This window comes from Entelurus aequoreus, linkage group LG08 (genome assembly GCF_033978785.1).
Source record: "Entelurus aequoreus isolate RoL-2023_Sb linkage group LG08, RoL_Eaeq_v1.1, whole genome shotgun sequence".
In the NCBI taxonomy this organism is placed as follows: Eukaryota; Metazoa; Chordata; class Actinopteri; order Syngnathiformes; family Syngnathidae; genus Entelurus; species Entelurus aequoreus.
In genome coordinates, this window is record NC_084738.1 from 18,838,648 (window position 1) to 18,865,960 (window position 27,313).

Here is a 27,313-nt window from a genome sequence, read left to right on the forward strand (position 1 = left end):
ACAGGGGCATTTTTACCACTGTGTTACATGGCTTTTCCTTTTAACAACACTCAGTAAACATTTGGGAACTGAGGAGACCAATTTTTGAAGGTTTTCAGGTGGAATTATTTCCCATTTTTGCTTGATGAACAGCTTAAGTTGTCTCCGTTGTGGTATTTTAGGCTTCAGATTGCGTCACACATTTTCAATGGCAGACTGGTCTGGACTACAGGCAGGCCAGTTTAGTACCCGCACTCTTTTACTAAGAAGCCCCGCTGTTGTAACGCATGGCGTGGCATTGTCTTGCTGAAATAAGCAGGGGCGTCCATGATAACGTTGCTTGGATGGCAACATATGTTGCTCCAAAACCTGTATGTACCTTTCAGCATTAATGGAGCCTTCACAGATGTGTAAGTTACCCATGTCTTGGGCACTAATACACCCCCATACCATCACAGATGCTGGCTTTTCAACTTTGCGCCTAGAACAATCCGGATAGTTATTTTCCTCTTTGTTCCGGACGACACGACGTCCACAGTTTCCAAAAACAATTTGAAATGTGGACTCGTCAGACCACAGAACACTTTTCCACTTTGCATCAGTCCATCTTAGAGGAGCTCGAGCCCAGCAAAGCCGGCAACGTTTCCGGGTGTTGTTGATAAATGGCTTTTGCTTTGCATGATAAAGTTTTAACTTGCACTTACAGATAATGCAAAAGCCTTTTTTTTTTCTTTTTTTTTTACAGCTACAGAAACTACAATTATCCAAAGTGCGGCCCTGGGGCCATTGACGGCACGCAGCTAATTTTAAACGGCCTGCAACATATTTTTAAAATACCATAAAAAACATAAGAACATGGAATAAAAGCACATACACACAGGTGTAAGTTGAAAAGCAGGCAGTTTTTTTTTATTGCATATTATGTGTATTTGCCGTTAAAAACAAAATTTTCAGTGACAAAAAAAGCATTAAACAAAAAAATAAAAAAACAAGTGTTGGAAGTTAAAAAAAAAAAGTAAGTTTTTTTTTTAACAATTTAATTTTATTTTGTTTCCCTGAGAACTTTAGTGGGGATTTGATTTATTTGTTTTAAACAGTAATTGCTCAAAAAATGTACAATAAATCAAAATCACGTACAACACTTAAGACCTTCAGTATATCAGTATGTGGAATTAAATTATGGAATGGATTAAGCAAATAAATCAAACAATGTACTAATAAGATACACTTCAAGAAACTCTTCAAACTTAAAGTGTTTACAAAGTACAATGGAGAAGAACCATGATAAACATTCTGAATTTATTTCATCCATCCATTCATTTTCTAGATAATCTTATTCATCTCACCATATGAAATATAACTTACTTCACTAATTATTTTTTTGTTTTTGTTTTAATGTTATTACTTATGGATAATGGATTAGTGAAGTAAGTTATATTTCATATGGTGAGATAAATAAGATTATCTAGAAAATGAATGGATGGATGAAATAAATTCAGAATGTTTATCATGGTTCTTCTCCTTTGTAAACACTTTATTTATTTATTTTTTTTTTATGTTATTACTTATGGAGTATATTGTGAATAAATTAAGAACAGGAAGTGAACAAAAGTTTTAGCAACTGATATGTAAAGGAAAAGGGGTAGGATTAAATAAGCTCTGCTTCCTCCTATTCCTTTTCGAACATGTTGAATAGACTGGAAATTGTGATGTATCATGTTGTATGCATGCATGTTCCAAATAAACTCAAACTCAAAGTACATGCCAAAAGTTTGGACACACCTTCTCATTTCAACACGTTTTCTTTATTTTCAAGACTATTCACCTTGTAGATTGTCACTGAAGGCATCAAAACTATGACACCTGTGAAGTGAAAACCCTTTTGAAGCTCATCGAGAGAATGCCAAGAGTGCGCAAAGCAGTGATCAGAGCAAAGGGTGGCTATTTTGAAGAAACTAGAATATAAAACATATATTCAGTTATTTCACCTTTTTTTGTGAAGTACATAACTCCACATGTGTTCATTCATAGTTTTGATGCTTTCAGTGACAATCTACAATGTAAATAGTCATGAAAATAAAGACAACGCATTGAATGAGGAGAAGGTGTGTCCAAACTTTTGGCCTGTACTGTATATGTTACATATATAATATATTAATATAATAGGTATATTTATGTAGACATATTTATAGGCTATATATATATATGTGTGTATATATGGTTACTTTACATGCAGTCGGCTTTCGGCTACCGGTCAACATTTTTTTTTGCCCAATTCGGTCCCCCGAGTCAAAAAGTCTGAAAAAAAAACATAAAATTATTTTTTAAATGTTTCATGACTGAAACCCTTCTATATATTGTAATGGTTTTGATATGTAAAAATCTCAAAATTGCCCCCGCCTGCTTCCATTAATCAATGGATGGATGGACTTCAATTTAGGGCTGGGCGATATGGACGAAAAAGTATATCTCTATGTAGTTTTACTTAAACTCGATATTCAATATATATATATCGATATTTTTTCCGGTGAAAGTATACATATAAAGATATACATTTTTAAATGGGATTCACTGAAATTGAACTGAATGACACTTTTATTAACCCAGTTAGTCAAGATGGGTATTAACAGCACAGAAAATAAACTGTTGAAGTAGTACAGAATTACATAACATAAATCAAATGATCTATCTATGATCTTCCTCACTTCGGCATACATTTTTGGCAGCATTTCTCATGCGAAATATGGCCGGCTTGGCAACATATATATATAATATATTAATATAATAGGTATATTTATGTAGACATATTTATACTCTATATATATATATATATATATATATATATATATATATATATATATATATATATATATATATATATATATATATATATATATATATATATATATATATATATATATATATATATATGTGTGTATATATATGGTTACTTTACATGCAGTCGGCTTTCGGCTACCGGTCAACATTTTTTTTTGCCCAATTCGGTCCCCCGAGTCAAAAAGTCTGAAAAAAAAAACATAAAATTATTTTAAAAAATTTTCATGACTGAAACCCTTCTATATATTGTAATGGTTTTGATATGTAAAAATCTCAAAATAGCCCCCGCCTGCTTTCATTTCATTTATTTTAGTGTGCCGCCCTGAGTGGAAAAGGTTTGGGCACCCCTGACCTAAACGCCAGCAAGTAGGTGCGCCTTACAGCTTGTTTGACATGGAATGTCCGATTCAACACTGCACTCTAGTGGTCACAAAAGGTCATAGCATCCAGTTCATCAAAACACGTTGGGCAATCACTTTCTAACAGTGGCGTGCGGTGAGGTTAATGTCAGGTGAGGCACGGACTTCATCACAGTCAGATTTACAAACATATGAACCCTAAAGAGTATCTTATTCACCATTTGATTGGCAGCAGTTAACGGGTTATGTTTAAAAGCTCATACCAGCATTATTCCCTGCTTGGCACTCAGCATCAATGGTTGGAATTGGGGGTTAAATCACCAAAAATTATTCCCGGGCGCGGCGCCGCTGCTGCCCACTGCTCCCCTCACCTCCCAGGGGGTGAACAAGGGGATGGGTCAAATGCAGAGGACAAATTTCACCACACCTAGTGTGTGTGTGACAATCATATACTTAACTTTCACTTTACACTTACAAACTGTAGCACACAAAAAAGCACATTTAATAAAAAAAAAAACGTTATTATGGTCTTACCTTTACTTATAAGTGCGGGAGCAGTGGTGTTCATGTTGGAAGAATTGTGAATGAATGAAATATGAAATCCGCGCTGCAGTGCAGGTGTACCTAATGTTGTGTCCCTGTTCACGGCTCCTCCGGCGCGCCGCGCGAGCATTGTTGTTTTTGCACTTTTTGGCTTCTTGTTAAGTGACTTTTTTTGGGTGGATTCGGTCTTGCACGTGGAGGGTTTGGGTGTGGGCTTTGGTTGGTGTGGCCGCGGCGCTCCCGTCGGGCGGTGCATTCTGCGGCGGAGGTGCTTATGGCACCAGGAGGCGGGGTTATGAGACGAGCCTCCAGTTTTATGATCGCTCAGCACAAGAAATACGTTACACACATACAGTTGTTGACAAAATACACTGTACATTATATACCTCAGCTAACTAAACTGTGGAAATGTATAATATAATTCACATAGCAATACGGTCTCACTGCACAGCAGGCCAGCAGTTAGCCGAGTCATTGCGCACAATCCATGTTGAGGCACAAATCAGTGACGTACGTGCCTCAACTGGCTGCTGATCACCGCACCGTCTCTTCTCAGTATTTGAACGGCAAATGTGAAAATAAAAATAAAAATAATCTAAAACTGGTGAAGTTAAATGGAAAATAACTTTAGTATAATCACTGGATACATATAACAATTTAATTTTTTTTTTTTCTTTTTACTTTTTTTTTCTTTCCATGATGGCAGGTGAGGCCGTGCCTCCCCCTGCCTCTAGTGACTGCACGCCACTGCTTTCTAATATATCCATTCATCCACGTCGATATAAACAGGACAGCTGTCATCTTCTTTTTTAAGCTCGGGGCCCAACTTTTTCACTACAGATACAAATATTAACACTGAATTATCAATCAATCAATCAATCAATGTTTATTTATATAGCCCTAAATCACAAGTGTCTCAAAGGGCTGTACAAGCCACAACGACATCCTCGGTACAGAGCCCACATACGGGCAAGGAAAACTCACCCCAGTGGGAATTAGTAATATTACTCATGATTTTAATTTTATTCAGTGATTATATATAAACAGGATAAACCCTGTCAAATGATAAGAACGCATGTTGTTAAGGTGTTTGAGCTTAATGGAGTTCATTTATGCGTGCACATGAACGACACTTTATTCGAGTTCGATCATCAACGTCTAGGGATGTGCGTATTGATCCTGTGGTATCGATATATCGATACTCACACGCTACTCATTTGGCATCACTTTTCTGAAAAAAGTATCGATATAAACCAAAAAACGGCGTGTGGGGGTGCAAGCATCACTTTCAGATGTTTTTGATGACTTACTTAACTTACTATGTGCTGGGACACCCTTGTACCTGGCAGAGTATAGAGCTGGCCCAGTCACGTGACAGGAGACAGCGAATGAGCGTCGTCAACGTGCAACACACACACACACACACACACAGCCAGCCGACAGCGATGCAGCCAGGCATATCCAGTGTTGTCCAATTGTTGACTTAAAACAGGCATTGTTTTTTTTTTATTTAAGTAATGTTTACTGAATATTTTTGTTTAAATGATTATCCTAAATTCAAATAATTTCCACACAGGGGAATTTACTGTTAGTTGAAAATTGCTTGAGTATTTAAAACAAGATAAGAAAGAGATGCAATTTGGAGATTCTTCATCTTTGCATTACAGTTTTATTTTTTTCCAAGAAAATCTTGAATATATGATTGAATGTGATTTTGGTTTTAATCTGTAACATGATTTCTTACATTTCGAAAACATTAGCCTATTTCATATTTCATTAATTGCTAATTATATCACAAACTTTAAAAAATAACTGCAGCTTCTTGCAATTCGGATTTGACTGTTAATTGGAAAGCCCTAATATTTAATTATTATTATATATAATATATAGTTATTATTATATATAATATTTAATTTGTTTTTCATATTTATGTTATTTATTTTAATTTTACTTTTATTATATATTGACAATAATGAATGTGGTATAAATGGTCTGTATTTGTCTTGTGATTTGTCTTAAATAATAACAATAGTAATAGCCAATAAGAAATTATCGGTATCGGTATCGATATCGATGAAAATGCAAGAAAAAGTATCGGTATCGTATCGAATCCTAAAAGTGTGGTATCGCCCATCCCTATCAACGTCCTCTCTCCGAGGATACTTTATTTTCTTCTTCTTCTGTTGAACACACAACTGCTGTGGTGTTAAACACTACACAGCACCAGAGCGCCCCAAGTGGAGAACATGCGCTACAACATCCTACCTCTACAATAAACACACAGAGTAAGAGCGGTGTTAATCACAATCATTGTTATAAAGGCTTAGGTCAGGCTGATGACAGTAATAATAAAAATACAATTTACAGACAATAATTCAAGATATCAAAAGTAATTTAAAAAAATAAAAAGAAAGAAAGAAACGAAAAAATAAAGAAACATGTGAGAGGGATACAATTTGAAAGCGAATGATGCAAAAAACAGAACAAATGAAAGCGCCATACTGTACATCACTTTTTAAATTTGTCACAGAGCATGTTTCTAGTTGGGCATTTTTCACTATTGCACTATACTTTGTTTTCAATGACATACCAGTACATAATTTAACACTACCGGATCGAATTAAATAATAGTATGATTTATATTTATTGTCCGAATTTGTTTCTAAATCGGTAAGAGTTCGGTCATTTCGCCATGACGGCACTTGTTTCTTGGGGAAGGTAAACAAAGCGCACTTTAACCGGAAGTTGTTGTCAGTTGCCACTTCTATCCACACCCGCATTTTACGTCCATGCTCTGAAATCTTTACATACTCAAACATAACTCTGGAGGAAGTTGTCGCCTTATTGGAACTATACTTAGTTGTAATGATTATTTCATTTTCATGGGCAATTTATTTTTTATTCCTGTCCAAGCCGTTGTTTGGGAAAAACTAGCTAGCTAGCTACCTGTCATTATTCCAATGGTTTGATGACGTCAACTGAGATTATTGACGGAGATTGAAGCATCTTTCAGGGCTGCAGATGGATTTCTCAAAGTTCCTGGACGACGATTTTGATGTGAAAGACTGGGTGAACGGAGCCTTCAAGGTGGTGCAGAAAGATGCACCGGGGAAGGCGGACGCACACGCCGCAACGCTAGTTATGAAGCTACAGTTATTCATCCAGGAAGTCAACAATTCCATTGAGGGTCAGTGGTTCAGTTAAAACGTGTATAGTTTGCATTATGTGGTTCATTACGCTGAACAGAGTCATCTCAAATGTCTTACACTGGATGTTTGCTTTCTGCAGAGACGAGTAATCAGGCCCTGCAGAACATGCCCAGAGTGCTCCGAGAAGTGGAGGCTTTGAAGCAGGAGGCGTCTTTTCTTAAAGAGCAAATGGTTCTGGTCAAAGAGGACATTAAGAAGTTTGAACAGGACACAGTGCAGTCCATGCAGGTGTGTGTACCTTCAAAATATCTACAGTAGTACCTCAATCTACGATTAATTGGTTCTGCGAAGGGAGCTCTTCATTCAAAACACTCAAAAAACCCCACTCCTATTTAAATAAATAGATATTAATTTAATTGGTCCTTGCCCACTCCCTAAAAAACATGAACATTTTACCATAGGATATACATTTAAAAAATAAAAACACACTTCCATCCATCTATTTTCTACCGTTTGTCCCTTTTGGGGTCGCTGGGGGTGCTAGAGCCTATCTCAGCTGCATTCGGACGGAAGGCGGGGTACACCCTGGACAAGTCGCCACCTCATCACAGGGACAACACAGATAGACAACATTTACACTCACACAATAGGGCCAATTTAGTGTTGCCTATCAGTCTATCTCCAGGTGCATGTCTTAGGAGGTGGGAGGAAGCCACTTGTATTAGTAGATTGCACAGTAGAGTACATATTCCGTACAATTGACCACTAAATGGTATCACCCGATTAAGTTTTTCAACTTGTTTAAGTCGGGGTCCACGTTAATCAATTCATGGTAGGGAACCCACACAGTCACGGGGAGAACATGCAAACTCCACACAGAAAGATCCCGAGCCCAGGTTCTAACCCAGGACCTTAGTATTGTGAGGCACACATACTAACCCCCCATATAGATGTATATTGTATGAAAAACAATACAACATAATGTTATTTTTATGAAGTAATTGTGCAGTGGAGAGTGGACTTCTACAGCATCTCCTTCAAGGTGGATGTCCGTCAAACACACCATCAGCAGCTTTTTCATATTTTCACGGATATTATTTTAACATTGTTGACTGGCGAAAGACTCATTCTTCATCAGTTTGGTGCAGACTATCAGTGAACGGCGAATTGCTTCACTAAATTGGCAACACACTCTGTCATGTTATGGATTATTTATTTCTTCATGCACCTGGGGATAGGTTGAGTGGCAACACTAAATTGGCCATAGTGTGTGAATGTTTTCTGTCTATCTGTGTTGGCCCTGCGATGAGGTGGCGACTTGTCCAGGGTGTACATTGCCTTCCGCCCGATTGTAGCTGAGATAGGCTCCAGCGACCCCAAAAAGGGACAAGCGGTAGACAATGGATGGATGGACTTCAATTTAGGGCTGGGCGATATGGACGAAAAAGTATATCTCTATGTAGTTTTACTTAAACTCGATATTCAATGTATATATCGATATTTTTTCCGGTGAAAGTATACATATAAAGATATACATTTTTAAATGGGATTCACTGAAATTGAACTGAATGACACTTTTATTAACCTAGTTAGTCAAGATGGGTATTAACAGCACAGAAAATAAACTGTTGAAGTAGTACAGAATTACATAACATAAATCAAATGATCTATCTATGATCTTCCTCACTTCGGCATACATTTTTGGCAGCATTTCTCATGCGAAATATGGCCTGCTTGGCAACTGGAGAGCAGTTTTGATTTGAGCTTACATGGTAAACAACAATTGAATGTTTTATCCAGACGCATATATTTGTCCAAATGTGGCTAAATAGGCGCATTGTGGGTTTCCTGGACGTCGTCTACATCGCTAAAAGAAAAATCTACGGAAGAGAATCCCTCTGCCATCTTCCACTATTTTTTTGAAATATATAAATCGCCCGCTCGTAAATTCCTTCTTCTCTTCTACAACTTTTTCGTCGTCATTTGGGATGTCTATTGTGATTTCCCTTTCTGGTTCAATGACCCGCCATATCTTTCCTCTGATTGGCCTAATCTCAACCAATCGTAACTCATCATAGTAAACAACCAACCAATCATGGATGTTCTTATACGTGCAAGCACGTCTTGGAAGGAGGAAGGGGAGTGCTTTAGTAGCCCATGAGAGGGAGTGAGGAGCGGGGGAGAACAAGGCACACAACAAATAAGCGATGTTTGGTCATTTTAACGTGAAATAAATTATATCGATATTACGATATTTTCTTAATTCTTATCTTGTTTAAAAATATATCGATATATCTTACAAACTCGAAATATCGCCTAGCCCTACTTCAATTACTATCATGTGCTTCTTCTCAGCACTGTTCTTCACACTAACATTCTTCCTTCTCATGGTTGGAAAACAAAGTTATGTCCATCTTTAGCTATAAGCCAATGCGAGCAAGTAAGACCAGATGTTTTGGGTGGATCTTACGAGATTCACTGTGACATTTGCTACGCAAACTAATGGCGGGTAGGCTTGTAACTCAAATTTCTGCTTGCAACTTAAATCATAACAATTAGCCGAGAGACAGCTCTTATTTCAAAACACTCTAAAGATAAGTCCTACTGTACTCTTACTACATATAAATCAAACTTAGTTATATGTTATAGAAACGACTCAATGCTGTTGTTTGTGTTCTTTTGGATCCTAGGTCCTGGTGCAGATTGATCAGGTGAAGAGTCGCATGCAGTTGGCAGCAGAAGCGTTGCAGGAAGCTGACAAATGGACCACACTAAGCACAGACATTGAAGAGACCTTCAAAACACAGGTTCAATAAAGCATACTTTGTTTTTACTGATCAACAGCATATTGTATCTAAGAAAAATGCTCGTTTTCAGGATCTTGCAGCCATCTCGTCCAAGCTGACAAGCATGCAGAACAGCTTGGCCATGCTGGTGGACACACCAGACTACTCAGAAAAGTGTGTCCACCTGGAGGCTCTAAAAAACAGACTAGAAGCCCTGGCCAGCCCGCAAATAGTCTCTGCATTTAATTCCATGTCTGTAGGTAAGTCTAGGCTTTGTAGTGCAACTGTTATCGCTTTATTATTATTATTTTGGTCTAACATTGTTGGTTGATTCATTTTCCCTGTGCAGACCAAGCCAAACTATTTGTTAAAGTTTTCTCAGAAATTGACAGAATGCCGCAACTCCTTGCCTACTACTACAAGTGTCATAAAGTGAGTAAACAAAGCTCGATCATGTTTTAAATACTTGCTATGACATAATGTGTGAATGTAAATAAATGGCTGTGCTGGGACCTTTCCAGGGGCAGCTGGTGAACATGTGGCAGGATCTCTCCCAGAGCGAGCTCAGCCTAAATCAGCAGCTATCCGAATTCTACGACACCTTGTTCTCCACGTGGCACACTCAGCTCCAGTGGTGCAGCCAAGTACAAAAAAAAATTTGTTACATCCTTAATAGATATAGGATACACTTACAATGTTCTTTACCCTCCAGGTGTTCAAGAACCCGTATGAGGTGGTGACCGTGTTGCTGATCCAGACTTTGGGCGCCATGGTTCCCTCGATCCCCGTGTGCCTGAGCACGGCCATGGATCGGGCGGCTCCAGAGAAGTGCCTTGACACCCTGCTGGAGCTCCACCACACCACGCTCACACTGGGACACAACCTTGAGGCCGCCATGATGCCACACATCGGTCTGTAGTGACCTTAAAGGGTAGATTTTGTAAATTACTCTTTCGAATTTTGGTGGTAATAGTGTCTGCTGTGTTTTTTAGGTGAGAATAATCTCCTGAAGGTGAATGAGCTTGTGTGTGCGCTGTACGACCCCTATAAGTCGTATCAGCTGCAGTATGGAGAACTGGAGGAAACGCACCTCCTCATCCAGATCAGTGCTGTGCCTTTGGTAAGATATGGTAAATAGAGGTGGGATTTATGGCTCTCTGAAGGAATCATGAGGAGCCGCTACTTTCAAAGAGTCGTTCAAAAGACCGGCACCTTGCTGTACTTTTTAAATTTTTCTCACAAGTATATAAAATATATATTCTATTAGTGGCAATTACTTGGTTCGCATATGTAACTAGAAACAACTTCTTATTCACCTAAAAGAGCAATTCAAAAGACTTGACTCATTCAAGAACGTCACATGTCTAATGGTAAACAAAATATAATATACAGTGCATCCGAAAAGTATTCTCATAGCTTCACTTTTTCCACATTTTTGTTTTGTTACAGCCTTATTCCAAAATGGGATACATTCATTTTTGTCCTCAAAATTATACACAAAATACCCCATCATGACAATGTGAAAGTTTGTTTATTACAAATAGCTTTTTGAAATTTATTAAAAATACAAAACTGAGAAATCACAAGTACATAAGCATTCACAGCCTTTGCTCAATACTTTGGTAGCAATTACAGCCTCAAGTTTTTTTTTATACGATGCCACAAGCTTTGCACACCCATTTTTGGACAGTTTCACCCATTCCTCTTGGCAGCACTTCTCAAGCTCCATCAGGTTTAATGGAGCCATTTTCTCCCCAGAGATGTTCAATCGGATTCAAGTCTGGGCTCTGTGTGAGCCACTCAAGGACATTTACAGAGTTGTCCTTAAGCCATTCTTTTGAAATTTTTGCTTAGGGTCATTGTCCTGCTGAAAGATGAACCGTCGCCCCAGTTTGAGTTCAAGAGCACTCTGGAGCAGGTTTTCATCCAGGGTGTCTCTGTACATTACTGCATTCATCTTTCCCTCTATCCTGACTAGTCATCCAGTTCCAGTCTTCCAGTTTCCTGCTGAAAAACATCCTCACAGCATTATGCTGCCACCACCGTGCTTCATTTCAGGGATGGTATTGGTTTCCTTCGAACATGACGCCTAGCATTCACGCCAAAGAGTTCATTCTTTGGCTCATCTGACCAGAAAATGTTGTTTCTCATGGTCTGAGAGTCTTTTTGGTGCATTTTGGCCAACTTTTACAGAGGAATTGCTTCCATCTGGTTGCTATACCATACATTCTGCCATACCATACATTCCTGCAGAGAGGGTTGTCTTTCTGGAAGGTTCTCCTTTCTCCACTGAGGAATGCTGAAGCTTTGATAGATTGACCATCGGGTTCTTGGTCACCTCCATGACTAGGGCCCTTCTTCCCCGATCGCTTAGGTGGCCATGGAAGAGGGAGACACCCTGCAGCCGGCAATCTCTGGGAAGAGTCCCGGTCGTTCCAAACTTCCTCCATTTACGGATGATGGAGGCCACTTTGCTCATTGGGACCTTCAAAGCAACAGATATGTTTTTGTACCCTTTACCAGATAAGTGCCCCGAGATAATCCTGACTCTGAAGTCTACAGACAATTCCTTCGACTTCATGCTTAGTTTGTGCTCTGCCATGCACATGCATAATTGTGGGACCTTTATATTTAGACAGGTGTGTACCTTTCCAAATGATGTCCAATCTATTGAATTTACCACAGGTGGACTCCAATTAAGCTATAGGAGCATCTCAAGGATGATCAGTTTAAATGGGATGCACCTGAGCTCACTTTTGAGCTTCATGGCAAAGGCTGTGAATACTTTTGTACACATTGTCATCATGGGGTATTGCATGTATATTTTTTGAGGACAAAAATACATGTATTACTTTTTGGAATAAGGCTGTAACATACCAAAATGCTGAAAAGGTGAAGCGCTGTGAATACTTTCTGAATGCACTGTATGCCATATGTTATAAACCATATTGTACGTATCGGTAGAGTAATGCATATTGTGGAATTTAAAGATAAGGTGCTGTAGTGTATGTAGAGGCCCATTTCATAGCAAAACTGCAATACATTATACTGTAATACACAAGCTAAATTCTATTTCTTACCTAGAAATTAGTATCTTATTGCAATATTCAGTTGCACTGGTCATTATTCAACTCCCATTGTAATTATTTGCATTATTATTAGTATGTTATTGCAATATTCAGTTGCACTGGTCATTATTCATACTGGCTTTCAGTAGATGCCAATTAATAAATAAAAGGTTACTATTTGGAATTGTTAATTATATAAGTCAAATCATTGTTTGTATAATATCTGTGAGAAAAGACAGCATGTGTAGGGTAAAAAAGGTAAGAGGGGGTGATTTATTGACTCTCATAACAAAAATAAACATGTGTGATAAGCATTTTTACCAAAAACACCTTAGCTCTAACAAATTACCGTTATTTTCCCTAGCTAAGTAAATAAACATGCATGGCCAGTAAAGATGTGAATCATACGACTCAAGATTAATTTCGATTACCATTCTTGGGGTGACTATTCGATTTAGAATCAATTCTCAATTCAACATGATTCTCAATGCAAATTGATTTTCACAATGTATTATTTGGTACATAAATTATAATAAAAATATTTTCAAAAATGGCTACAGGTTACATATAAGCTCCTCTGAGCAGGTTACATACAGTATGACAAATACGTTAAGCGGGTAAGCAAGGAGATGGCCTAAAAAACACTTTTAGAAATTGATTCTTAAAAATTATGAATCGATTAAGAAGAATGTGAATTAAATTTTCTGGCACCCCTACTGGCCAGTGGCCACTATGCTAACCATTTTTTCCCGCATTTTGGCTGTGTTTAGTCACATTTTTCACTTTCTTGTCCACATTTAGGAGCATGGTGATGTCATTGATTGCGTGGAGGAGCTGAACCACTCTGTCGGGAAGCTGTTTGGCCTGGCAAGTGCCGCTGTGGACCGCTGTGTGAAGCTCACTGATGGCCTAGGCGTGGTCGGCCTCCTCAAGGCTCTCAAAGCGCTCTTCACCAAGTAAATATCTTCAAACACACACTCTATTGACTCTTGTGCGTGCATGCTAGTGGGTTTTTTTTCCAGGTATGTGTCCGACTTCTCCACTACACTGCGGTCCATCAGGAAGAAGTGCAAACTGGAGGACGCACCCACTTCTTCCGTGTTCCGTGAGGACTGGACGGCCTTCCAGAACTCTGTCAGGTTTGTGACATAAGTAAATAGATGACTAATGCTTGGGACTACAAACTAGCATATTATAGCAATCCTTATCATGCATTTAGGCCCTCCAGTGAGTTGTGTGCGTACGATTGGAACTAGGGCGGGGTGATATGGACTAAAACTCATATCCCGATATATTTTGCCTTGATATCAATATACGATATATATTCTGATATTCTTTTCCGCAAAGTGCATTTTGAAAAAGTCAAATTAAAATATGGATGTTAATTTTTTTTTTAAACAAAAACTTCCATCCATGCATTTTCTACCGCTTGTCCCTTTCGGGGTTGTGGGGGGTGCTGGATACTTAACATGAGTCAATTCTTCTGGAAATTTTAAAGTTTCATGCTTAGATAGATGCACATACAAATATTAAAAAGCCTTGAAAATAATATAGTAATATTAAAGTATAATATTCAAATTTCTTTAAAACAAATATTAGCTATGCTCAAATCTTCAGCCATTAACAAAAACACAAATGAACACAATATAAAATAAAGTCTCTGGTCAGCAGCAACTTGAAAATAATTTACCTTTAACAAAGTGTGTTTTTTAGCTCAACATTTTTACAATACTATTGTTCCATTAAAACATTAAACCAGGAACACCCAAGCTGTCAACTGCAGGATGCTGTGTGGTACGTGACAATATTGCCACTGCATCTAAACACCCTTTCAAACTAAATTTTAAATATAGTTTAAAAAATGTATATAAATTACTCATGAATAAACCCCAACAAGTAAAATAATAATAGTAATAACAATAAATCTAAATAACAACAGAGAAATAAAAAACAATACAATTAAGTTTTTACATTGTTTTTTTTTCCTGTTTTTACTTTTTACCTGTGTTTTACCACTGTAGAGTGTGTGCTTTTTGTGTCAAATAACATTTTATAAAATGTTTGTTAATTAAATGCAAAAATCCTCACATTTATTTGTGCAATACATCTTAGGACAATTTTGACCAGTATTTTTGGCCAAAGCATAATATTTGTGTAAATGTATCAATAAGTGCTTTAAGTACATTATGCTTTTTGTAAAATACTTTTTTGAAACCTTTATTTTGTTTGCGCAGTCAGACTGGATGTGGCGCACAGCGTTGTTATTGTAGAGGGGAGAAGTTTGCTGTGCTGTTGTTCTCAGCTTGACAAGTAAGGAGACATCTTAAGGCTGTAAAAAAAAAAAAAAAAATTGAGCCCCTCTCAAGTTGGGACTGCTGTTCTATTTGTACATTGATGTTACATTGATGATGTCGTTCACAACAACACAAGCAGGTGAGATGTGTTGTGGATGTATGGATTGTTATTGCCAGCTTTTGCATCGTAATTTAGTCGCCGTTCCAAGTGACTGTCTCAACATTGTAGGGTGGTTGAGTGTTTGGGTGATGAATGAGCGGCCCCGGACACATTATTTTCCCAAACAAATGTTAATTTCACTCACATTTATGTCAATTTCTGTGATATTCTGCTTTTAACAGCGGATTCCATTTTATTGGCCAATTATGTGACTCCGTCCGCGGTTACGTCAACATGGAAATTATAAGCCTTACTTTTTTGTTGAGTTTAATTATTATTGATTAGGCATACTAGTGTTGTGTCAAATAAAAAGTAGCAACCATTTTGAGATCCACAACTTCTAGTAGACGGGACCTTTTTTTCACTTCATTCGTTTCACCGACAACTCCAAAATTTGCATGGACACTGCGGCACCAGTGATCACATTGCAGTGGATTAATAGTTTTTTTTCCGATGATTATATGTTAATGGCCGTGAGAAGCCATAATCAAAAGCGAAATAAAATTTGTATTAATTGTCCAGCACTAGATATAACTCATAATACCGGTACACCACCCAGCCCTAATTGGACCATTTTGTAGGTGCTATAATCTTCTGAGGATATCTTCTGATGACATCGCAAGTTTTTGTCACTTTTATTTTTGAGTTGCTCAAAAAGTTCACAATTAAACTCAAACAAGACTGATAAAAACACACACACACAAAAGTTATTTTGATTGCACAGTTTCCATGTTACTCAGAGAGAAGATGTCTAAATCACTAACAAAAAAGACTGGTTGCCTTATATCACAGTATAGCAATTTTTAAAAATGTGTTTTATTTTTTTATTAGCTTATGGACAGCGTGCACGATAAATTGTTCACAAGGAATTGAAAGGTGCACTAGATTTATCTAAACTTCTAGCTTGTCTTATATGCCAGTCAATATGGTACATTGGTTTCTTTTAGGTATCCATCCATCCATTTTCTACCGCTTGTCCCTTTCGGGGTCGCGGGGGGTGCTGGAGCATATCTCAGCTGCATTATGATATCTATTATTCTTATATTATAATGTAGGTGGATTTGACAAGCTGTCCATGTACTGTAGTAACCAGTATGACATCACTACTGTGGTAGGGCTAACATCCCATCCAAAAATTAGTAATGCAACTTATGTCCTGGTTTCCATCCATCAGTGTGTGCAGGAGTGTCGTATTTTGCCAACAAACATACATCCAAAAAAAAGCGGCGTTTATGTGGCTCCAAAAGGTCCGCTGCCAAGAGGTCCATGTGTCCTAAGCGATGGTGGAGGTGGGCTCTTTCTGCATTTTGATATCTCTGTGGTCAAATGTATCCCTAATTTGGCTGCATTGTTTTATTTCTGATGATACGAATGCAGCTGAGATAGGCTCCAGCAACCCCTGTGACCCCGAAAGGGACAAGCGGTAGAAAATGGATGGATGGATGGATGGATATGATTGACAGTTTAGCCTGTTTGGACATACACACGGCATGTAAATCTAATGAAGGAGGGAGCGGCAGCCTGCAGGATGTCTCCCTCCTCCATGCCCACCTGAGCGGGCGAGTCGCTCCGCTGGTGGGGAGCTTGCTCAGGCTAGCTCTGTCCAGTACCATAATTGTATTTCCATGAGGAAATTGCTTTACCGACGTCTCTGGTGAGGTTTTTGCAGTTTTTGGACCCCGCCACGATGAAAACGGCCAACAGCTTTTCTTTGCGGCTGACTTTACCAGGGGAAGCGTCTTCATGTGCTTTTGAGGCATGAATGCTGGTGGCGTTCCAGGGTAGCTAGTGACTTATGTGTGTGTGTATATATATATATATATATACACATATATATATATATATATATATATATTAGGGCTGCAACTAACGATTAATTTGATAATCAATTATTACTTCGATTAATCGATTAATAATCGGATAAAAGAGACAAAACTACATTTCTATCCTTTCCAGTATTTTATTGAAAAAAACCAGCATACTGGCACCATGTTGTGGACATTGGGGGTGCAGCATACACCAATAATAACACAGAAATGCATGGCAGCTCCCGCCATCAGTGTGTGAATGTGTGTGTGAATGGGTGAATGTGGAAATACTGTCAAAGCGCTTTGAGTACCTTGAAGGTAGAAAAGCGCTATACAAGTATAACCCATTTATCATTATTATAAATGTAACTCATCAGAACTGAATCAGATATTGTACACGTTTCTGTTGTGAATAATAAAGGATTCATTTTAGGCTGCCTCTGAATAATAGCATGAAATATTCCAGCACCTTCATAACGTTTAGTTATACTAACGAAAGCGTCACTCAAATCTAAATAGATTTATATAGCTTTATCGGCCCGGCTACATTGATCCATTATGAAACCAACCTGAGATATTTCTGTCCGTTACGCTTATTTCGAAATTGGTAACCGTGCGTTTTCTCTCTCAAAATGGAGTCAAATGTGCCGGAGACACATTATCAGCCCCGCGTTGCAACAAAGGCATAACTTTAACGTTACTCACAAAAAAGCTGATCTCATGAATGCCTGTTGCCACTATGGACTTAAAAAGTTACGTACTGTGAGTTGTTCCCTTCATCCATGGCTACAACATGTTTCTTCTTCAGGTGCTCCTGAAGCAATGTTGTACTTCCGTGCCATTTTGCAGGAAACGGTCTTCTTTGAAGTCTTTAAAGTGAAGTGTTCCCACACTTTTGACGACTTAGGTCGTACACTTTTCTCCATTGAAGCAATAACCTCAAGATGTTTCTCCGCTAAACTATCGGTAGTGTTTTCCTGCGCCATTTTTCGAATTTTTCCAGCAAAGGAGACGCCGTCGTCACTTGAGCTGCACATGACACATCATTGGCTAGCTTGCGCCACCTCATGAGACTTAGCCTCACCGCCGCCCTGGTGCTGTTTTGTACAGTTTTTGTACTTATTTTGATTATTGTTTCTCAGCTGTTTGTAAATGTTGCAGTTTATAAGTAAAGGTTTATAAAACAAAAAAACAACAACAACAAAAAAATAACCCCCCAAAAAAAAGACTCCGCGCATGCGCATAGCATAGTTTCAACAAATCGATGACTAAATTAATCGCCAACTATTTGCAGCCCTAATATATATATATATATATATATATATATATATATATATATATATATATATATATATATATATATATATATATATATATATATATATATATATATATATATATATATATATATAGTTATATAGTTATACATATATTTATTAGATTTTTTTATATTATACATTATTTTTTGTATTATGTTAATAATTGTTATAGTATATATTATATATTATATTATATTATATTTTATATTATATATGTATATATATATATATATTCTTCCCCATGGAGTGTTTCCAAGGAATGTCTTGTTTTGATAGGAGTAACGAAGTCCCACACGACCAACGGAAGATATGTTTATTTACTCCAGTGAGTTCAAGCGGAGTTAGAACCTCCTAGGAGGTAGGAGTGCTTCATTTTTTACCTTAATCCACAAACAGCAGCATAATATATAAATGCTGAATTTCCCTCAGGGATCAATAAAGTACTTTCTATTCTATTCTATTCTAATAGGTAATCTTGCGTCATTGGAGCGTTTTTTCAAATGTTTTATCCGTTATGGAATTATCAGTGTGGCGTCATAATTCCGCATATCGAAATTGGATTACTGATATGCACCCCTAGTTTCTATGCTTGTCGGCCTTCCTCATGCTGAGACGTCATGTCGTGCTTTACAGAATCATCGCTACATGTGGCGAGTTACTGAGACAGTGTGGAGCCTTCGAACAGCAGCTGTCAAACAAGTGAGCGAGCTAATGTTTTACTTCAATCATTCAACTCTCCGGCGTTAATAATCGTGCAACTCTTGTCCTTAATCAACCCTTCCTGCAGAATCATGGGCACGGCGGGCAAGTACCTGTCAGAGACATACAGCCCTCGTAGTCTGGCGGGCATCCAGGAAGCCAGTGCCGCCGAGAGGAAGGGCGCCACCAAAAATCCTTGGCAGGAGTACAACTATCTTCACAGGGGCAGCATGACGGACTACAACTGTTTAATGGAAGTGCTCTACTCATTGAAGGTGCGACAGGAGGGCTCATCAAGGTTATGCTAGTCCGCTAATGCGATCCTGCATGTTTGTGTTGCAGGAGAAAGGTGCGGGGAACTCCAACCTGTTAGCCGAGCCAAGGGGGACGCTGACCCGCCTCAATCAGCAGGCTCATCAGCTGGCCTTCGACTCTGTCTTTCTACAGATTAAACACCAGCTCTCACCTGTCGCCAAGACAGAAGTGAGCATCTTTTTAATTGGATACATGTGCGTGCATGTAATTTCCTCTAATATTGTGTCATTCATGCACAGAGTCAAGAGTCACCTGGTTTAGGAGAGAGCTACGCTGAGGACCTGCCTACCTTCAGCCTGTCTCCACAAGAGTACATCACTAATGTACGTTTTTCTTTTGACTTCCTGTAAAAAAAAAAAAAACCTTACGCCAGGGTTATTCATCTGGTGGTCCGAACATTTCACCATACTGGCTTGCAGTTCAGTTAAAACAACTTGGAAAAGACTTAACATTTTTTCTGCAGATTCCTAAAAACACCAGACCCCTGTATTATAAATGATCTTTGACTATATTTTTTTGCAGTTGATCCTTCAAAACAGTAGATTCTCAGGAGAATGCACAATAAGAATAATAGTAAAAAGAGAAGTGAAAGTTTAGTTTAGTCTTTATTTGAAGGGACAATGCACAGAAACATTAAGCTCAAAGACAGATATGTTCTGTACCAGATTATAGCTAAATAGCTCATTTCCATCTGCAGTCCCTGGCTACCTAAATTAAAGGGATACAAAAATCATGCAATAAAATTATGACAATAAAATCATGCTATAGCATGTAATCAAATTAAGAAAAGTCAGAAAATGCCCTTTTATTGACACATACTTATTATACAATACAACCACAACTCATTGACATCATCACACAAAGACAAGACATGCTCTTGTTCACATCAAAGTGTGGCTCCCAAAACTATTTAATAGCGCTGCCCTACGCTCACCAGCCACAACATTAGGCACCCCTTGCAATATCAAAATATTTAGCTGATACTACAATACAGAATTTTAGTAGCGGAGTGCATTTGTCTACTCAACTGCAGATATTTTTCAAGAGGTTAGGTGTCAAGTACAAAGAACACCTGCATTTGTGGAAATGCATTTTTACAGATAAAAATGTTGTCTGTCTGTCTGTGTTCGCCCTGCGGCGAAGCGGTGACTTGTCCAGGGTGTACCCCGCCTCTTGCCTAATTGCAGCTGGGATAGGCTCCAGCACCCCCGAAACCTCGAGATGGAGAAGCAGTAGAAAATGGATGGATGGAAAAATACCTATATTGTATTGACATGAATATAAGACAACTCTTTACAAGATCTGTTTTTGACATGGAAAATGTAGTTGTGCGTGTGTGTGTGTGTGACAGGAAGAAAAGCTCTACAAGTCATTTAGCGCCACCTCAGATATAATCAATCTGTCTTTTTCTGACCCTTCTGGGGAACAAAATATTCATATATGTATGTGGTAATATATTTAGCCCTACCAGGATTTCGCAGGCATTTTTGAGATTGTTGTGGCCTAAAATGCCTGATTTCGCGACAACCTTTTCTAGAAAGTTGTGGCAAAAGTTGCAATGTTTTAAAGGCTTATTTGTTTAAAAACAACTTTGAATCAACTTGTGATTTGATGAATTTGTCATTCCTTGTAACCTCAAAAAGCACATGATTTCAACAAAAATTGATAAACAAATATTGTATTGATGCTTTACTCATTTTATACCATACAGACTCAAAAGAAGGCACTAGATGGACGTAAAATCACATACTCAGAGCTCATTGTCAAATTACTGTACTGTTTAATTCAATGTAACTGATATTAGTACCGTATTTTTCGGAGTATAAGTCGCTCCGGAGTATAAGTCGCACCGGCCGAAAATGAAGAAGGAAAAAATTATATATAAGTCGCACTGGAGTATAAGTCGCATTTTTTGGGGAAATTTATTTGATAAAACCCAACACCAAGAATAGACATTTGTAAGGCAATTTAAAATAAATAAAGAATAGTGAACAACAGGCTGAATAAGTGTACGTTATATGACGCATAAATAACCAACTGAGAACGTGCCTGGTATGTTAACGTAACATATTATGGTAAGAGTCATTCAAATAACTATAACATATAGAACATGGTATACGTTTACCAAACAATCTGTCACTCCTAATCGCTAAATCCCATGAAATCTTATACGTCTAGTCTCTTACGTGAATGAGCTAAATAATATTATTTTATATTTTATGGTAATGTGTTAATAATTTCACACATAAATCGCTCCTGAGTATAAGTCGCACCCCCGGCCAAACTATGAAAAAAACTGCGACTTATAGTCAGAAAAATATGGTAATTATTATAATTATGGAAAGAAACACCACCAAAGACTTCCATTGTTTGTCGTCTGCTCTGTTGTCCACAAGTTGCAGACATTATTTGTGTTTATTTTAAGTTTGAAAAGTGTGTCTACAATTTAAGGTGCGGTAGTGGGAACAAAAATGGGATAAAAATAAATTACACAAGAAGTAATAAAGATAAAACTAAGAATTGAAATAAATAGACTATCCAATAAAAATAATAAGCAATCCTGTACAATATACAAAACAATAATCGCTAAATCCGATGAAATCTTATACGTCTAATCTCTTACATGAATGGGCTAAATAATATTATTTGATATTTTACGGTAATGTGTTAATAATTTCACACATAAGTCGCTCCTGAGTATAAGTCGCACCCCCGGCCAAACTATGAAAAAAACTGCGACTTATAGTCCGAAAAATACGGTACTGTACAATATACAGAACAAGACAAGAGTACCGGAGTGATAACAATCAGTGTCGGATGTATTGCACTCGAAAGGTAATATTGCACAGTAGGGTATTGTAGGTAAGGTTTGTAAGTAAGTAGGTTTGAGGTACGCGGGAAGATGACAGTTGTAGGTAAGGTTTGTAAGTAAGTAGGTTTAAAGTTTGAGGCACGCGGGAAGATGACAGTTCGCGTCCATTAGAGCATTAGAGTGTTTTTGAGTAAATGCAGAAATGCACTTGGTTGATAGTTTTAACTTTACAATGTCATCCTCTTCCAGATCGGGCAGTACCTGATGTCTCTGCCGCTCCACTTGGAACCCTTTGTGGCGCAAGAGGATCCGGCATTAGAGTTGGCATTGCATGCCGGGAAGTTACCTTTTCCTCCCGAGCAAGGTTACAGAATCCCCCTCTCTGTGTTTTTCCACATATTCCCTTCGCTTCATGACTTCCAAACCCCGCCTCAGGTGATGACCTTCCTGAGCTGGACAACACAGCAGACTACTGGCTGGGCTCCATCGCTCGGGCAACCATGCAGACGTATTGTGACGCCATCCTGCTCATCCCTCAGCTGAACGCACATTCCACCAAACAGCTGGCCACGGATATCGGTAAATAAGTCGAGATACTTTCACTACAACATGATTCACAAGATAAATTATATTCTTTTGGACCTGGCTGATGTAAAATCAGCAATGGCTCCCTCTGGTGGAGTCTTCTGTTATTACACAACTAGCCTTTTATTCATACTGGTTGTAGTTAAAACATACAACGTGTGTATGTTTCTATTTGTGCTGCTCAGACTATTTGAGCAACGTGATGGATGCTCTCGGGCTGCAGCCGTCTCGCAGCCTCCAGCATATCGTCACCCTGCTGAGGACCAAGCCAGAAGACTACAAACAAACCTCCAAACAGTTACCTCGGAGACTGGCGTCTACTATCGGCGCCCTCCGCTCCATTGACTTCTAAAAACATCCCCTTCTCCCTCAATTTGCATATATCCATTGAAGCGACGGTTTGTATATCAACATATTTTTTATTTCTGTGCACTACATCGGGAAGCATCGACGATTGGAGGTGTTGGTATTGTCTGTAGCTTTTTCTTTGATACTTTGCAAAATCAGGGTATATGTAATGGCATTTACTTACTTACTTATGCTAATATTGCTAATTACAGTTGAATGAAGGTTTCTAGCATAAACAGTGTCTTCTTTTTGGGTTGTGTGAGGACAGGACCTTTTCAATATATTTTTAAGTATTCTATAAATGTGTACATAAAGCATTTACACAATATTATAATGGTGTCCAAATGTTATTTCATGCAATTAAGAAAATGTTTTAATGGTGGCCTACAGATTTGTCATTTGAATGACATCAGAGAGGCTGGAGTTTGGTTCAAAACTCTTGAGTGACTGATATATTTTTTAAACAGATTCCTAAAACTAACATTATTTTGCAGTCAGCCCTTAAAAACAGCAGTGCTCTCCTGTCATTTTTGGAGGATATTTGGTTATCATAAATACTCCCTTTGTTTTGGCAATGTTTATGACAAAATGTATAACTATATTTGCCATTTGGTTGGATGAAAAGCATTGCATTGACATACAGTACAGGCCAAAAGTTTGGACGCATCTTCTTATTCAATGCATTTTCTTTATTTTCATGACTATTTACATTGTAGATTGTCACTGAAGGCAGCAAAACTATGAATGAACACATGTGGAGTTACGTACTTAACAAAAAAAAGGTAAAATCACTGAAAACATGTTTTATATTCTAGTTTCTTCAAAATAGCTCCCCTTTGCTCTGATTACTGCTGCACTCTTGGCATTCTGTCGATGAGCTTCAAGAGAGAATGGTTTTCACTTCACAGGTGTGCCTTATCAGTGTTGATCAGTGGAATTTATTGCTTTATCAATAGGGTTGGCACCATTAGTTGTGTTATGAATGAGAAGTTGTGTCTAAACTTTTGGCCTGTACTGTATACAAATTAAGAATCAAATGTAATTGTAAAGGGCATAGAACGTTGAATTAAAAAGCTCATGCAGCTTTAATTGAAAAATGTTAATTGTATGTACTTTTTAGTGCTTTCAAACAAATAATTTTTTAATCGTGATTAATCACAGGATATTATTACTCTCTTGCATAATTTAAGTTAACTAAAAAAGACCCCACTATGTATAATTTTATTGTCAGAATGTCATACAGGAATTTTTTTTTTTTATGTTTTAATTGAACACACTATATTTATTTGTGCAAAACTTAGTCACAGTTTTATTTGAAGTGCATTCAGATTGTGCAACTTTGAACATATAGCAATCCGTACCGCCTTTCAGCTAATCGTCCGTGAGGTAAGGTAAAGAAACATGTGCAGACAAAATAAATGCATGATTCATCTGCGTACAGGGGGGTATTCGATCATTTTGGGGCCCATGGTAAACCGAATCATTGGGGCCAGCCGCATAACAAAAACATGGAAATGGTAGAAAGTTAACTAACAAGGAAGCTACACATTCAAGCTTAGCGAGCAGCGCAATGATTATCACTGATCCCAATGTTTTTATTGTGATAGAAATACTTATTAAAGTGTTAGCTATTTTTCATACTATTTTGTTAGCGCGTTTGGACCAGACGGGAGGGATAGTGTTATTATCCTTAAGGCAAAAAATGTGTGACTGGTGGGGAAAAAAGAGCTTTCGACGGTGGCCGTGTTTGAACTAGAGTTAAGACTTTAAAATATTGCTTCTCGAGTTCCTGCCTGCCGTCCTTCCTTCCTGCTACATCTTACTGGACTCTCGGTTTCTATAGTTGACCACTATAATACTCACATACCACTTGCATCCTGCAGTAGCTCTTGCTGTGTTGATCACATACATTCGGTGTCGCGGAGAAAAAGTTTACACCTTGATAATAGTTTTAATAAAAGCTGTTGCTTTCTTCTGTCTTTTTAACTCTTTTTTTGCTCCACTTGAGATACTCCGCTTAATTTTTATTAAGAACAAAAAAACTCTCAAAACCACTCCAGCAAGTTTGTTTTGCAACGTCTTCCTAAATCAAGTGTGCACATGCACAGTAACATGGAATAATAGTAGATTCTTCGAGAAAGTAGAGGGGTGCTGACGGAATGATTGATTAAGCATTTTCATATACAGTAATCCCTCGTTTTTTGCTATCAATTTTTTTGGAACATAACCGTAATAAACACATTTTCTGTGAAGTAGGACTCATTAATGCTAAGTCAAGTATTTTCATAAATAGAACATAAAAAAACGGTTTACTCCCTTCCAAGTACATTTGTTTTGTCATGACCTGTCGCCACAGGTTTTGTTATTCTCCTTTCATTCTGTTGCTAGTTGTCCCTGCCGTCCTTTGTGTATGTTCTTGTTCCTAGGAGCGCTTGAGATCACACACTAGTTACTGCTTGTTGATTAGTGTCCCGACCTGCTGCCATCACTAATCACCCACCATTTTTTTTACTCGATGCAGGTTAATTGTTCGCTCTACGTGACAGTTTACGTTCGTTTGGCTCTCGCTATTATTGCTTATGTTTTACTTAATGCCAACTGTTGCTAACTTTTTATGATTTAGCCTTAAGCTAAGTGCTGCCTTGGGCCTCCCGTGCAACTCCGAACGCCACACTGTTAGTTTTGTGAAGTGAATTACTTTTATTTAGCGCTTTTTTTTGTAGATGCTTTATATTGTATATGCTTTATAGTGAAATACATTATGTAAATTTGAGCTACATTTATACCAGTGTGGGTGGCACCGGGAGCGACAGTAAAGTGTTCTGACCAGGATGGCGGAAGCTGGAATCGAACCTGGAACTCTCAAGTTGCTGCCATGGCCGCTCTACCAACTGAACCACACTGCCTTGAATATCAAAAAACTCTTACCTGCATGCCGCTTCCCAACTTTTGCATCCGACCTTCGCTACATTGCGACCGGAACGTAACGTTTTCAACATTATTGGAGCCCTCTGGACATGAAATAACACCCTTTAGTCACCTTTACACTCTTTTAATCCAACATAGTAATGCTGCTTGAGGCTGGGCCAATCAGTGGTCACGGTACTGAACAGCCCGCTCTGATTGGTTTGGTCTCTATAGTGCCAATTACTACTAAAGTACTGATACTTTTTAGTTTATTTAGCCACTGTAATGCTTGAAAATGCTTCATTTAGAACACATTTTTTATATTATGCGCAGTATTTGGCGATGTGGTGAGGGACTACTATTTTGAATCGCAGGAATTGAGACAAAAAAAGAATAGTTTTAAACAGAAGAAAACTTTTAAGACATTTGGGGCCCCTGGAAATATTGGAGGGCCAGCCAACTGCCTGCGTTTTCCTCCGTGCATATGATAAATGCATTTTTTTGAGTTGACTCGTTATTTTTGACTGCCCTAGTATTTGTTTTCTCAATTAGTCGATTTAGTTTTGATCTTTGGGGTAAATGTACTTGTTTCATAGTCTTATAATAGTTTGATATAATACTCTAAAGCAGGGGTGTCAAATGTACGGCCCGAGGGCCGGATCAGGCCAGAGAAAAGGTTTTATCCGGCCCGCAGGATGAGTTTGCTCAGTATAAAAATTAACCTGACATTTTTTAATGAAATAAACTGCTGTTCTAAATGTGTCCACTGGATGTCGCAATAGCAATTTTTTGTATCTTTGTAATTGATGCTACATATGTACAAAATAAACCACATGATGTTAGTACATCAGTCGAGGAAAATGATCAGACTACATAAATAACATACTGTAATTCATCTTGATGGATTGAAAATTAATACCAATGAGTTGACTGATGAACATTATCACATAATGTATTCATAAAATATAAATAACAACAAATAAAGATAGAATACTATTAACCGCAACATGTAAGTGTAAAAAAAACAACATTATGATTTGTACAATTTCAGAATGTACTTGTTCTATTTTTAAACAAAGACAACTATCTGAAGTTGTCTTTATTTTTAAGTTATCGTGCCGTAATTTCACCAGTCCGGCCCACTCCGGAGTAGATTTTTCTCCATGTGGCCTCCGATCTAAAATGAGTTTGACACCCCTGCTCTAGTGGCAAATACTACTGAAGTATTGATACTTTGTTAGTTTATTTAGCCACTGTACTGCTTGAAAATGCTTAATTTAGAATACGTTTTTAATAATGCGCAGTATTTGGCAATGTGGTGAGGGACGACTATTTTGAATCTCA

At 37.9% G+C, this 27,313-nt stretch overlaps 1 protein-coding gene across 1 annotated transcript; it reads left to right on the plus strand.

Moving 5' to 3' along the window:
* The first annotated feature begins 6,414 nt into the window (after positions 1 to 6,414).
* Positions 6,415 to 23,512, plus strand: cog7 (component of oligomeric golgi complex 7). The gene is made up of 17 exons (XM_062054873.1): positions 6,415 to 6,906; positions 7,008 to 7,156; positions 9,559 to 9,675; positions 9,746 to 9,914; positions 10,004 to 10,086; positions 10,176 to 10,298; positions 10,367 to 10,565; positions 10,647 to 10,774; positions 13,524 to 13,678; positions 13,745 to 13,861; positions 18,937 to 19,002; positions 19,091 to 19,277; positions 19,345 to 19,485; positions 19,557 to 19,640; positions 22,379 to 22,493; positions 22,565 to 22,708; positions 22,900 to 23,512. The coding sequence occupies exons 1-17, from the start codon at positions 6,741 to 6,743 to the stop codon at positions 23,064 to 23,066; spliced, it is 2,310 nt and encodes a 769-aa protein (XP_061910857.1). The 5' UTR covers positions 6,415 to 6,740; the 3' UTR covers positions 23,067 to 23,512.
* The last annotated feature ends 3,801 nt before the right edge of the window (positions 23,513 to 27,313 follow it).